The sequence below is a fragment of the Pongo abelii genome, chromosome 8 (genome assembly GCF_028885655.2).
Source record: "Pongo abelii isolate AG06213 chromosome 8, NHGRI_mPonAbe1-v2.0_pri, whole genome shotgun sequence".
In the NCBI taxonomy this organism is placed as follows: Eukaryota; Metazoa; Chordata; class Mammalia; order Primates; family Hominidae; genus Pongo; species Pongo abelii.
In genome coordinates this window covers 106,605,511-106,618,016 of record NC_071993.2, presented here as the reverse complement: position 1 = coordinate 106,618,016, position 12,506 = coordinate 106,605,511, and the positions used below count along the sequence as shown (strand labels likewise).

Sequence of the window (12,506 nt, the reverse complement as noted above, 5' to 3'; positions counted from 1 at the left end):
CCTGGCTAACATGGTGAAACCCCATCTCTATTAAACATACAAAAAATTAGCCAGGCATGGTGGCATGTGCTTGCAGTCCCAGCTACTCAGGAGGCTGAGGCAGGAGAATCACTTGAACCCGGGAGGCAGAGGATGCAGTGAGCCGAGAAAGCGCCACTGCACTCCAGCCTGGGCAACAGAGCGAGACTCTGTCTCAAAAAAAAAAAAAAAGAAAGAAAGAAAATGTAAATATTTCAAAAATGAGGCCAGGCACAGTGGCTCACATCTGTAATCCCAGCATTTTGAGATGCCAAGGCAAGAGAATTGCTTGAACCCAGGAGTTGAAGGTTATAGTGAGCTATGATCACACCACTGTACTCCAGCCTGGGTGACAGAGTGAGACTCTGTCTCTAAAGAAAAAAATTTTTTAATAAGAAAATCATGTTGAAGATGATGAACATAACATGCCATTATTTAATTTTATAGCTTCATCAAAAACTAATCTCAAAAAAATAGCAAAATGAATCACTGCTATAAAGAAATATAGACCTTCTGTGCAATTGGTATAGCTAAAAGTATATAAAATAATTCAGATGTACTACCTGTGAAAAAAGCTGTCAAACTTTCACTGGATGGAACAGTAGATTAAAGACTGCAGAAAAAAAATACTAACAAATTTGAAAGCAGCAAAAAAATATCCGAATGAAACACAAAGAGAAAAAAGACTGGAAAAAAAATGAACATCAGTGAGCTGTGGGAAAACATCACATAGCTCAATATACATGTAACTGGAGTCCCCAGAGGAAAAGCAGGGGAGAACAACAACAAAAAAAATCTGAAGAAGTAATGGACAAAATGTTTCCAAATTTGATTAAAACTACAAATCCATAGATCCTAGGATCAACAAATCACAAGCACAAGAATCACGTAAGCAGGGCATGGTGACCCATGCCAGTAATCCCAGCACTTTGGGAGGCCGAGGCAGGAGGACAGGTTGAGCTCAGCAGTTTGAGAACAGCTTGAGCAACACTGCGAGACCTCACTTCTAAAAATCAAAAAAATTAGCCAGGTATGATGGCATATGCCTGTAGTCCCAGTTACTCGGGAGGCTGAGGCAGGAAGATAGCTTGAGCCCAGGAGATTGAGGCTGCAGCAGGCTATGATTGCACCATTGCACTCCAACCTGGGAGATGTGTGAGATAGTCTCAAAAAAAAAAATAAACAAATAAAATCATGTAGAAAACAACATCAAAGCACATCACAATCAAATTGCTTAAAACCAGTGATAAACAGAAACTTCTAAAAGTATTCAGAGGAAAAAGATACATTCTATACAGAGAGAACAAAGATTAAAAAGACAGCAGACATCTCAGAAAGAATGCAAGCCAAAAGACAGTGAAGCATCATCTTTAAAGTAATGAAAGGAAAAAAATGATCAGCCTAGAGTTCTATACCCAATGAACATTTCTTTCAAAAGGAAAGCAAAATAAGGACTTTTTCAGTCATATAAAAGTTGAAAGAATTTATCACCGCATACTTGCTCTACTAGAAATGCTAGAGAATGTTCTTGAGGTAAAAGCAAATATGGAAATATGGATCCAGATGGAAATATGGATCTACACAAAGGAATGAAGCAGCCCAGAAATGGTAAATACAGACAAAAGTGACTCCATCTTGGATGCTAATCTGCCACGTTGACGTCTGACTAGCCCCAGTCCCGTAAATGCCTCTTGATTCCTGCTTTATTTACTAGTGTAAGAACATGTCAACCTTGGTGTTGGCACACAAATGACAGGATATGCCACATGCAGCATTCTTACCTGTTCTGGAGGGCTGTCTTTAATTGTCTTGCACAGGGTGCATATCCCATCTCCCTGTACTATATAAGCCCTGGGTCTTGGGAGTAACAGTATGGAGATCTACCTGTCTTGCAACTACCCAGGACCTTGCTTCTGTCTGCAAGTTCCCTCAATAAATCAATCAATACCAACGAACACTTTGTCTGCCTCCTCCTTTGGTTTCTCCGTCCCTTCAGCATTCAAGGGTCACTTTGCTTATATGACCCTTTCAGGCAACAATATGGTTAAATACATAAGCCTTTTTTTCTTACATTGAAAATCTCTTCAAAAGATAATTGACTATCTAACACAAAAATAATAACAATACATTGTGGAGCTTATAACATGTAGAAATAAAATATATGACAATAGCACAAAGACCAAGGGGAAGGGAGGAATGAAAGTATACTGTTGTTAGGTTCTTGTTCTAGATGTGAAAAGGAGTAATATTACTTGAAGGAAGATTGTGATAATTAAAGATGACACTATAAACTTTAAAGTAACCACTAAAAAAAGAAAAACTTATATCTAATAAGCCAACATGAGAGATAAAATGGAAACATAAAAACTGTGCTCAACTGAAGAGAAGAGGGAAAAAGAGGAAAAAGAACAAGAACAAATGTGACAAATGAAAAACACATAGCAAGATTAAAACTACACATACTAAATAATCAGATTAAATGTAAATGGCCTGAACACCCCAATTAACTGCAGAGATAGATTGGATAAAAAAAACAAGACTCAACCAAACACTGACTACAAGAAGCCCACTTATATAAAGACACCAATAGGCTAAAACTAAAACTATAGAAGAAATATCTGTCATGCTAATGTTAATCAAAAGAAAGCTGGAGTAGCTATATTAATACCAGACTAGTAGATTTCAGAGCAAAGTATATAATCAAGGATAAAGAAAATCATTTAATAATGATAAAGGGGTCGATTCATAAGGGTATATTACAGTCCTAAACATTTATACACACAATAAGTTTCAGCCCACCAAAACAAGAAAACAGAAAGATGCCTTTCATGCAGTATCAGTATTCCTCTACCAAACTGAGCATTGCCAAAATAGGGCTTAAGATCTTCTTTATGTAATAAATGGCATGCAATTTTACTAATAAAAGTACAGTATTACCCAAAAGGGTCAAAGTTAGTAGTGTGTTAAACAGCTTATAAAAATATTTATGACTTGAGTGCCAAAATCTAAAGCTGACTCACCTTTCGTATTGCCTATCTCGTGGTAATGAAGCACTCCAATGTCGAAAGTCTATGATTAACATAAGTAAAAGGAGACAGGATATGAAGAAGAGTCCCAGGAATGCCACCCGCTGACGGAGAAATGGACTCACTGTGGGCACAGTGAAGTACCAGGAGGCTGGGCAGAGGTAGGAAAAACTGATCCTGCAATTAGACAAACATTAGTAAGTCTGAAACATTTCTACAATTGAGTGCTTAAATATCATTTTAAAATTGGATAAAAGCCCTCCTAATAAAGGCAAAAATCCATGCCAACAGAAGTCTAAATGTTCTTGTCGTCTCTAATTTTAGAAGAAGCTCATGGTGCTTCTACTATATAAATCAGAAAAGCCTTATCTGCCCTTTTTCCAAACTGCTCTTTTGAGTGCAATTCAAAGACTTAATCTCATGTTAGTGAAAAGATCACTAGTCTCCCTGGGCAACCTCGTAACATTGGATAATCAGAGCAACTACAATATTCCCAACCAAAAATGCTGTCAAGAAACGGGATGGTCAGAAAATTTATTTAACTGATTTTAAAAATGTTTTACCAGATTATATATGCACATAGTAAAAGACAAATCAAACAGTTTAAAAGGATATATTGTATAGTGAAAAGTGATTCTTGTCCTGACCCCACAATCTCTCTCTCAGAGGCAAATATTGCTACCCAGTTGCTGTGTGATTTTTTTTTTTTTTTTTTTTTTTTTTTTTTTGAGATGGAGTCTTCCTCTGTTGCCCAGGCTGGAGTGTAGTGGCGCATTCTCGGCTCACTGCAACCTCCACCTCCTGGGTTCAAGCGATTCTTCTCCCTCAGCCTCCCCAGTAGCTGGGATTACAGGTGCCTGCCACCACGCCCGGCTAATTTTCGTATTTTTAGTTATTTTTAGTAGAGACCGGGTTTCTACTTGGCCAGGCTGGTCCCGAACTCCTGACCTCAGGTGATCCGCCTGCCTTGGCCTCCCAAAGTGCTGGGACTACAGGCGTGAGCTACCGCACCCGGCCATTGCTGTGTATTTTTTCCAGGGATATTCTATGGATACACAAGCATAAATATACACTAATATATTTACAGTAATATATCTGTGTGTGTGTGTGTGTGTGTGTGTGTGTGGGTATCCATTCCCTCGGTTTTACACAAATGGTAGTCCACCATACCTGCTGTTCTGCATCTTTCTCCCACTTTATTTTATAACTGTCCCTTATTGGTGCATGTAGATCCACATTAATATTTTTTAAAAGCTTCAGGGTATTATAATGTATGGATAAGTATATTCATCTGTGAAGTTCACTTTGTATATTGATTCAAAAGGACCTCGGTCTGTCTGCTTTTAAAGTTCATTGCAAACAAAAAAACAAAAAACTTCTTTGTTTAACCTCCTCAAGTGGCACCTAGCCTTGCTCAGATGCAAATCTGAATCAATGTTACAACCTTGCACTTTACAGAGCTGAGCAAGCCGACTCACTCCACTACCCCTGGGCTATGGGCTAGAAACTATTATTTATCAGCCCTCGAAATAATACAACTTTGATCGTCTCTGCATCCAACTAACCAGGATACAAAGTCCAAGCGCAGCTCCAGGGCAAACCTCACTTGGGACAGCCTCCCAGGGCCCCAAAACCTGCCTGCCATCCTCTGCCGTGCACCCAGCCAAGAGAGAAAGTGTGCAGCCTTACCTAGCCATGGGTTCCCTTCGGTGGTCTCAACGCCTGTCACCTTCTTTTTCTTTTGCCCTGAGAAGGTGGCCTCCTTGTCCGAGGCATCTCCTACGTCTGCAGCCTAGAAATATTTGATTTCAGGCTTCTGTCCGACTGAGCCCACGAGACAAACCTCCACGGGAATTCCACGGCTCCCACCTCCTCCCCAGGCTCCCACTCCGTCTGCTCTGGTTCCTCAGGCCCAGGGGACCCTACCCGGGCATCCTGGGAGCGGGGCGTTCTCGTAGGCCAGCTCTGCCCTCTAGGAACCGGTCGTCCCCAGGTGGCGGGGTGTGGGTCCCGCTTCCTCTCCCCGTCCCTTCGGGTCCCACAGCCCTCTCGCGCCCACACTCACGGGATCAAGCGGCCCGCCGGTTCCTTCGGCACCGCTCGGTTCAGCTCCGAGCTGCTCCCCGCGGCCCCTTGCCCAGCCGGAAGGAGGGCCCGGGCCGGCGGCGGCGCCACGTCCCCAAGGAAACCGCAGGGAGCCAATGACTGACAGAAGACCCACGGAGAGGGGCCGGCTCTCCACGAGCCGAAACCGGGGGCGAACCAGCTCCGTCAGCAGCACGTCCGTCCGCCAGGGTGGCCAATCCCCTAGAGCGCTCGGCCTCTAATGCCCGCCCCGGGACTTTGAGCCGCGCCCAATCGGAAAGGCGGCGTACCGAGGCTCCGCCTGCAGGGCCCGCGGAGAGCTCACAGGTGAGTGGCGCTGGACGGCCTTGCGCCCGCTTCCCTCCCAGGGGCGCGAACTCTCGGCCGGTTGCTTTCTCCACGGCCGCTCCCGGGACAGAGTAGCTCCGGTGGGTGGGTTCGGGGTGTTCGCGACCGAAGCGCATCCCTTGCCCATAACCTATTGTTGGTTTTGTGCCCGCTGACCCTCCCTACCAGAATGGCAGTTTTCCCAACTTAAACCTTCCCTGTCACCTCCCAAACTGATGCCCCGACCTCACTGTCTTGCCCCGTGAGAAAAACATAAATCGAAGACAATGACGTTTACACCAAAGTGCTTATGTCCATTCATTCATTCATTGAATGTCTACTTATGCCAATCATCATGAATTTCTGTGTCGCCGCTCTCCTTGACCTTACATAACACAAAGGAAACGAAGCGCGCGCGTGGGTGTGTGTGTGTTTCTTTCTTGCTTACACCAGCCGTTATCTCATTTCCAGGAGGATGGCATAAAGTCCAAGCTCTTTCCAACGTGGCACATCCATTGCGCCCCACGATCCGCCCTACCGAGTCCTCTGCGGCTACTTGCCTTCCTTACCACACTCCAGCAACGCTTCCTGTTTTGCTCATTCTGCCGCTCAACCTGCCTTGAATAACCGTCCAGGCCTCTTAGCCAAATCACCTCCTACTCATCCCTTACCACCCATCTTAAGGGTCACCTTCCCCTTAAAGCCCTACTTGACCTACTACACCTTTTTTATACATGCCTATTGTTTCACTTAGCACATTGAATTACTATTATACGTATGTGTCTGTCTGTCCGTCTGTCCCACTAGACAGAATATCCTTGAAGGCAGGGACTATCTGCTTCCACATATTACCAATACTGGCCACTGCCTGGCAGATAAAAAACAACTAGTGTATAATTAATAAGCAAATAAATGAATGTGGGGGGGGGTCGGGGAGGAAGACCACCCAAATGCTTTATTTATTCAAAATTTGCTATGACAAGGGAGTCAGTCACCATCACTTGCATTTGGCCGACTCAAAGCCTGTCAGGAAAACTACTTACTTACTTACCTACAGGGTCTCACTCTGTTGTCATCCAGGCTGTAGTGCAGTGGCGCGATCATGGCTCACTGCAGCCTCGACCCCCTGAGCAAACGATCCTCCCACCTCAACCTCCTGAGTAGCAGGCTCTACAGGCACGTGCCACCATGCCCGGCTTATGTTTTTTTAATTCTTTGTAGAGATGGAGTCTCACTACGTTGTCCAGGCTGGTCTTGAACTCCTGGGCTCAAGCAGTCTTCCTGTCTCAGCCTCCCAAAGTGCTGGGATTACAGGGATGAGCAGCTGCACCTGGCCAGGAAAGCTTAGTAGTGAACAAAAAGGGAAGGTTTCATGTATGCTCTGACTTGAGGATATTAGTATGGGAAAGCTGGAGGTGGGCTAACAAAAGTAGTGTCTCTTCGGTGATTGGTTTGGGGTAGGTAGCATATTTGGCTGTCTTTAGTGGGTCCTGAGTTGAAGAAAGGAGGTGGCAAAAAACAGGGAAACTGAGTCATTGACCAAGTCCTGATTATTCTGGGCTGGTTGCTGTAGAGGTTGTGGGTCAGAGTTCTAATTGTCATATAAGATCTAGCCATTGTCCAGTTTCTATATTCAGTTCTCATGACTATTGTTTTTTTGGCTCCACTACTCTCCTAACCTTGTTGAACTTCCTAATTTGCCTTTCTTCTTCAATTCTCAGTTCTCAGTTTTTTTTTTCTCTGTCCCTCAATCCCCACTCTGCTTCAAGTGTTATATTTTATCTGGACCCCCAGAAACCACATCGAATAGAATAGTTGCATAAAGTTGGGATTAACCACAACATTATACAGATACCAGTTATTTTTATTATTTCAGAACCCAGTTCAGTTCCTAGAACAAAATAGATATGGAAAGAACTAAAATAATGTTTTGGAGTAATTTTTAAAAATTTCTTGAATTTGCCTTCTGTGAGTTCTCAGTCTAATCTATATATATATTTCAAACTTTAGTGTTCCACAAAATAAGTGTTTTTGAGTGGAAGTATAATTCCTATTTTTTAAATAGTACTTAATTCATATGGTTTATGAACTATATTAACTTATAATTCAAAAGTTCATTGAAACATCCTCTAATTTACGTTTCATAACTACATCATAAAACAGAAAAGACCTACATTTTAATCCCAACATTTTTTCATTATATTTTCTTTGTAAAACTTTCTTTGTCAGTCTGGTTTGGGCAATACTTCCTTCAATAAATCCATATGCCCTCAAGCATTTGTCAAACGTAATTCTTTACAAAAACCAGCAATGCTTATCTGGTTAACAGCTCATAGGGCTGAGTTCTGAGGTTTCCAGTCAGCAGGGCAAATTAAAAAGCACTGAGACTATTTCTCTATTTCATTTGCTGTAACTAAACATGTTGCAACAAATTATAGAAACCTATGTTTCAAAACAGGTTTTTAACTGCTCTTTAAAGGCTTGCCTTACAATTAGATTTGCAATTTTTCTCCAGATGTGCTTGATGCCCAGCCCTGAGCAAAATCAGCCCAACAGGTCCCATATTAGGTGATAGTTGTTTGCTTTGCTTCATTTCCCCTTATGGATTCTCCTTCCCTCCACACCCCATCCTACCCTTCCCTCTAAAGTAATTTGGAGGAGTGTCATGTGGTCTACACTCTCCCTTCCAAGTTTACCCACCTCTCTTCACCTGTCTTTCAGGCACCCCATTGTCCCAAATAAACTCATTATCTCTCTACTCTCATCATATCCACCCAAACCTCCTCCGTCCATATTCTCCATTTTGACAAAATACCCTGTGATTCACCAGAGCAGGAACCTGTATGGGAGTCATCCTAGAATATCTTCCTTCTAACTTTCTTTCTCCCTTTCCATCCAACAAGTCATTAGGGGTGCTTAATTCAAGTGCCTAAAATCCTCTCGAAGATCTTCTAATGAAGCCTTCCAACTGGTGGCCCTGCCTCCAGACCCATGCCCCTCCTGAGTGCCCCTTGATTCTGTTACCATTGGGAAATCTCATCATGCTACTTCCTGATCTAAAATCCTTCACTAGTTCCTTTTTTTTTTTTTTTTTAGCCCATCTTGTGGTCCCATAGTAGTTTCTTATTCTGATGACGTATAGTCCAAATTCCTAAGCATGGTGTGGCAGATCCCACTGACAGCCTATTCCAGAAGTACCTTATTCCAGAAGTTCCTTATTATTTTTTTTAGCCCATCCTGTGATCCCATAGTAGTTTCTTATTCCAATGAGATATGGTCCAAATTCCTTAGCATGGTGTGGGAGATCCCGCTGATAGCCTATTCCAGAAGTAGGCTCTCTCTTCTACCTTGTTAACTTGACAAGTAACCACACTGAATATGCTTGGCCATGTGCTTGAAGGGTGCTAGGCTCCAACCTCAGTCCCAGGAGGTAAATTGTGATTGTCTAAGTCAATCATGGTGGGCCCATACCCTCACAAAATATTGGTTTAAATGGGCATATGATACAATTTTAGCTAATAATATGAAAGGGAAGTCAGCTGTTGAGAAGAATGCCCAGGGAGGGAAGACATTTCTAGGCAAAGTTTTCTTCATCTTAAAAAGAGATACATTCATACCAAAGTTATTGAAAGAAAAAAACAATACAGGTATAAGTCAATGAAAACTTTTCATAATGGGGCTAGGCATGGTGGCATGCAGCTGTAATCCCAGTTACTTAGAAAGCTGAGGTAGGAGGATCCTTTGAGGCCAGGAGTTCAAGGTGTTTTTAAGTGGAAGTATAATTCCTATCTATTTTTAAAATAGTACTTAATTCATATGGTTTATAAACTATATTAACTTATAACTCAAAAGTTCATTGAAACATCCTCTAATTTACATTTCATAACTACATCTCAAAACAGAAAAAAAACTACCTTTTTTTTTTTGAGAAGGGGTCTTGCTTTGTCCCCCAGGCTGGAATGCAGTGGTGTCATCTCAGCTCACTGCAACCTCTGCCTCCTGGGTTCAAGTGATTCTCCTGCCTCAGCCTCCCGAGTAGCTGGGATTACAGGCGCACTCCGCCATGCTCAGATAAGATCTACATTTTAATCCCAACATTTTAAAATTCTATTTTCTTCGTAAAATTTTGTCAGTCTGGTTTGGACAATACTTCATTCAATAAATCCATATGCCCTCAAGCATTTGTCAAGCATGATTCTTTGCAAAAACCTGCAGTGCTTATCTGATTAAGAGCTCATAAGGCTGAGTTCTAAGGTTTCCAGTCAGCAGGGCAAATTAAAAAGCATTGAGACTATTTCTCTATTTCATTTGCTGTGACTCAACATGTTGAAACAAATTCTAGAAACCCATATTTCAAAACAAGTTTTTAACTGCTCTTTAAAGGCTTGCCTTACAATTATATTTGCAATTTTCTCTGGATGCATGTTATGATTGTGCCTATCAGTAGCCACCGTACTCCAGCCTGGGCAACATAGTAAGATCCCATTTCTTTTTAAAAAAATTTATATAATGAGAGAAAAAGAAGAGAAGGCCCCCTTTCTACTTCCAGGTGTGATCTTTCTGTTGTTGTTGTTGTTATTGAGATGGGTCTCACTCTGTTTCCCAGGCTGGAGTGTGGTGGTGCAATCTCAGCTGACTGCAACCTCTGCCTCCCAGGCTCAAGCGATCCTCCCGCCTCCTGAGTAACTGGGACTACAGGCACACGTCACCACATCTGGCTAGTTTTTTGTATTTTTGGTAGAGATGGAGTTTTACCATGTTGCCCAGGCTGTCCAGGTGTAATCTTAAGGACATAATGCCTGGAGCTGCTGTAATCATCTTATAATCATGAGGGTACAAGACTGGGGATAACAGAATAGAAATACAGAAGCAAACTGGGTTCTTGATAACATCATCAAGCTGCTAAATTAAGACATTGGAGCAGTCTTACCTTGGGCTTATTATTTGAAATACTAAATTCCTTATTGTTCTTATTTTTAAGTCAGTGAATCAGGGATTTATGTTGTCTGTAGTCTCCTGATACATGTGGCTTTCAATGTCTGATATTATCTAGCCCCCAACAGCTTCCAAGCTCACTAATAGATGTTGTCACCCAGAACCCTTACATATTTAAAGTTCTCAGCATTGATTATAACTTTTCTCACCTCTGAGCCTTTTTACTTGCTGTTACTCTGCATAACTAACTTTCATTCACTTCTCTACCAAATGAACTCCTACATATCCTTAAAAACTCAGCTCAAATATTACCTCCTCCATGAGCCCCCAAGTCAGCTTACATGCTTCTTATTTTTTGCTCTTATAGTACTTTGCCTGTATCTACTTCTATTAGGGCAAGCTGGCAGCTGTCTGATTGGACCTGATGCCACTGGGCATAGCAGGAAGACAGAATATCTGTTTTGGACCTTAACAGGTATGTTTGGTCCGAAAAGATGGAATCCCTTGGGCTTAATCTACATGGGAGATGTTTAGATCAAGAAGACTTAAATTACTCTGCAAAGTGAAATACAGTAATTTTGAGCATTCCCTCTAGAGACTGGGTTTGGGGAGCTCTGGCAAAGAAAAAAGAAAAAGAGATGAAAAAAGAGGAAGGATCAAGGCAAGATGGCAGATAAGACGGAAGAAAACAGCCCATGAGAGACTCTCTGTATTAGTTATCTGTTGCTACATAGCAAATTACTCTAAAACTTTGTGGCTTAAAATAACAATAGCATTATTATCTCTCACAATTTCTGTGGGTCAGGAGTTTGGTTGCCCCTCAACTAAGGATCTTCTCATGAGGTTGCAATCAAGATGTCAGCTGGGGTTATAGGCGGCTAAAGTCTTAGCTGGAACTAGGGGATATCTTTCCAAGATGGCATGCATGGCTGGCAAGTTGATGCTGGCTATTGGTGGGAGGCCCCAGTTTCTTTTCACATGATTCTTTCCCAGGGCTGCTTGAGTACCTTCATTACATGGTAGCTGGCTTCCCCCAGGGTGATCCTAAAGAGAACGAGCCAGGTAGAAACTTTATCCTTTGTATGACCTAGCCTCAGAAGTCAAATATCTTCACTTCTGCCACACATTATTTGTTAAAAGTGAGTCACTAACTCCTAGCCCACATTCAACGGGAGGGGAATTAGGCTCCACCTTTTGAATAAAGAAGTATCAACTAATTTGTAGACATACTTTTAAATTACCGCAGTCCTTAAAATGAGTTTGGTCAGGGAACTTTTGGATATTGATAATGACATCATCAAAGTTCAATTTTGAGTTTTGTGCTATGTTATAATCCTCTTCAGGACCCCAAACCTTCAGTAAAAGTCTGATAACACCACAGCTTTGTGTTCGGGTACTGTGAGGAATGAAGACATAGCAGAGCAGGGAGATGACAGCATCTGCAGAAAGTAAATTAACAAATAGGATGATTGAAAATTTGAAAAATGCAGAAAACCAATACCACAGGTCAGTCAGAGAAGTAAAAGGCCCCTCCTCAGAGAGACCAGGGTGAGGGAGGCTGGGGTGGGGGTACAGTATGGCAAACTCTAAAAGCCCGTAGTACTTGAACAGAGGCATTGTGAGAAGGGAACGTAACCCCTTCTCTTGGTATCCATCCCAATTTTACTTGAGTATGGACACCCTCCTCATGTGTAGCATGTCATTTGAGGATTCTGACTCCACCCCTGGCCCTAGGAATGGCACATGCAAGCCAGGCCTGAGGTATTGGGCAAAATCTCATCCCTTGGTCATAGCTACTGTTTCAGGAGTGGGAACACGGCCTAATTCTAGGTAAAGAGACATGCTTTCTGGGACAAAAAAAGGGGCATTTGCTTTTCTTAAAGAGCATACGAGAGAACATTTCTCAACCACCTTCCTCTGTGTTCTCAGGCCCCCCTGCTTTCTCTCACCAGGACCCCTACCTTTCACCTTGTTCCCTTCCACCTCTCCAGTCAGTCCCTGTCTGGGTAAGGGGTCTTCCCTTAAGCTCCAGGGGGTGGAACCCAGTGTTTACATTCTCTTCTGTCTCTGCCTCCACCCCATGCAGGACTTTGAGGAATCAGAAAAGAACCTGCT

General features: G+C 42.4%; 2 protein-coding genes across 6 annotated transcripts in view; one reads left to right on the top strand and one right to left on the bottom strand.

Moving 5' to 3' along the window:
- Positions 1–5,328, bottom strand: part of ENTPD7 (ectonucleoside triphosphate diphosphohydrolase 7) — a 52,093-nt gene extending 46,765 nt beyond the window's left edge. Inside the window, exons 1-3 of one of the 5 annotated variants that reach the window (XM_063727215.1) lie at positions 5,110–5,328; positions 4,734–4,836; positions 3,039–3,221 (exon numbers count right to left, since the gene is read on the bottom strand). In XM_063727215.1, coding sequence (XP_063583285.1) covers positions 3,039–3,221; positions 4,734–4,741 — 191 coding nt within the window. In that variant the 5' untranslated portion in view covers positions 4,742–4,836; positions 5,110–5,328. 5 annotated transcript variants of the gene reach the window in all.
- Positions 5,304–12,506, top strand: part of SLC25A28 (solute carrier family 25 member 28) — a 50,603-nt gene continuing 43,400 nt past the window's right edge. Inside the window, exon 1 of the mRNA XM_063727705.1 lies at positions 5,304–5,456. The gene's annotated coding sequence lies outside the window, so the exon portion shown is untranslated. The remainder of the gene's footprint in view (positions 5,457–12,506) is intronic.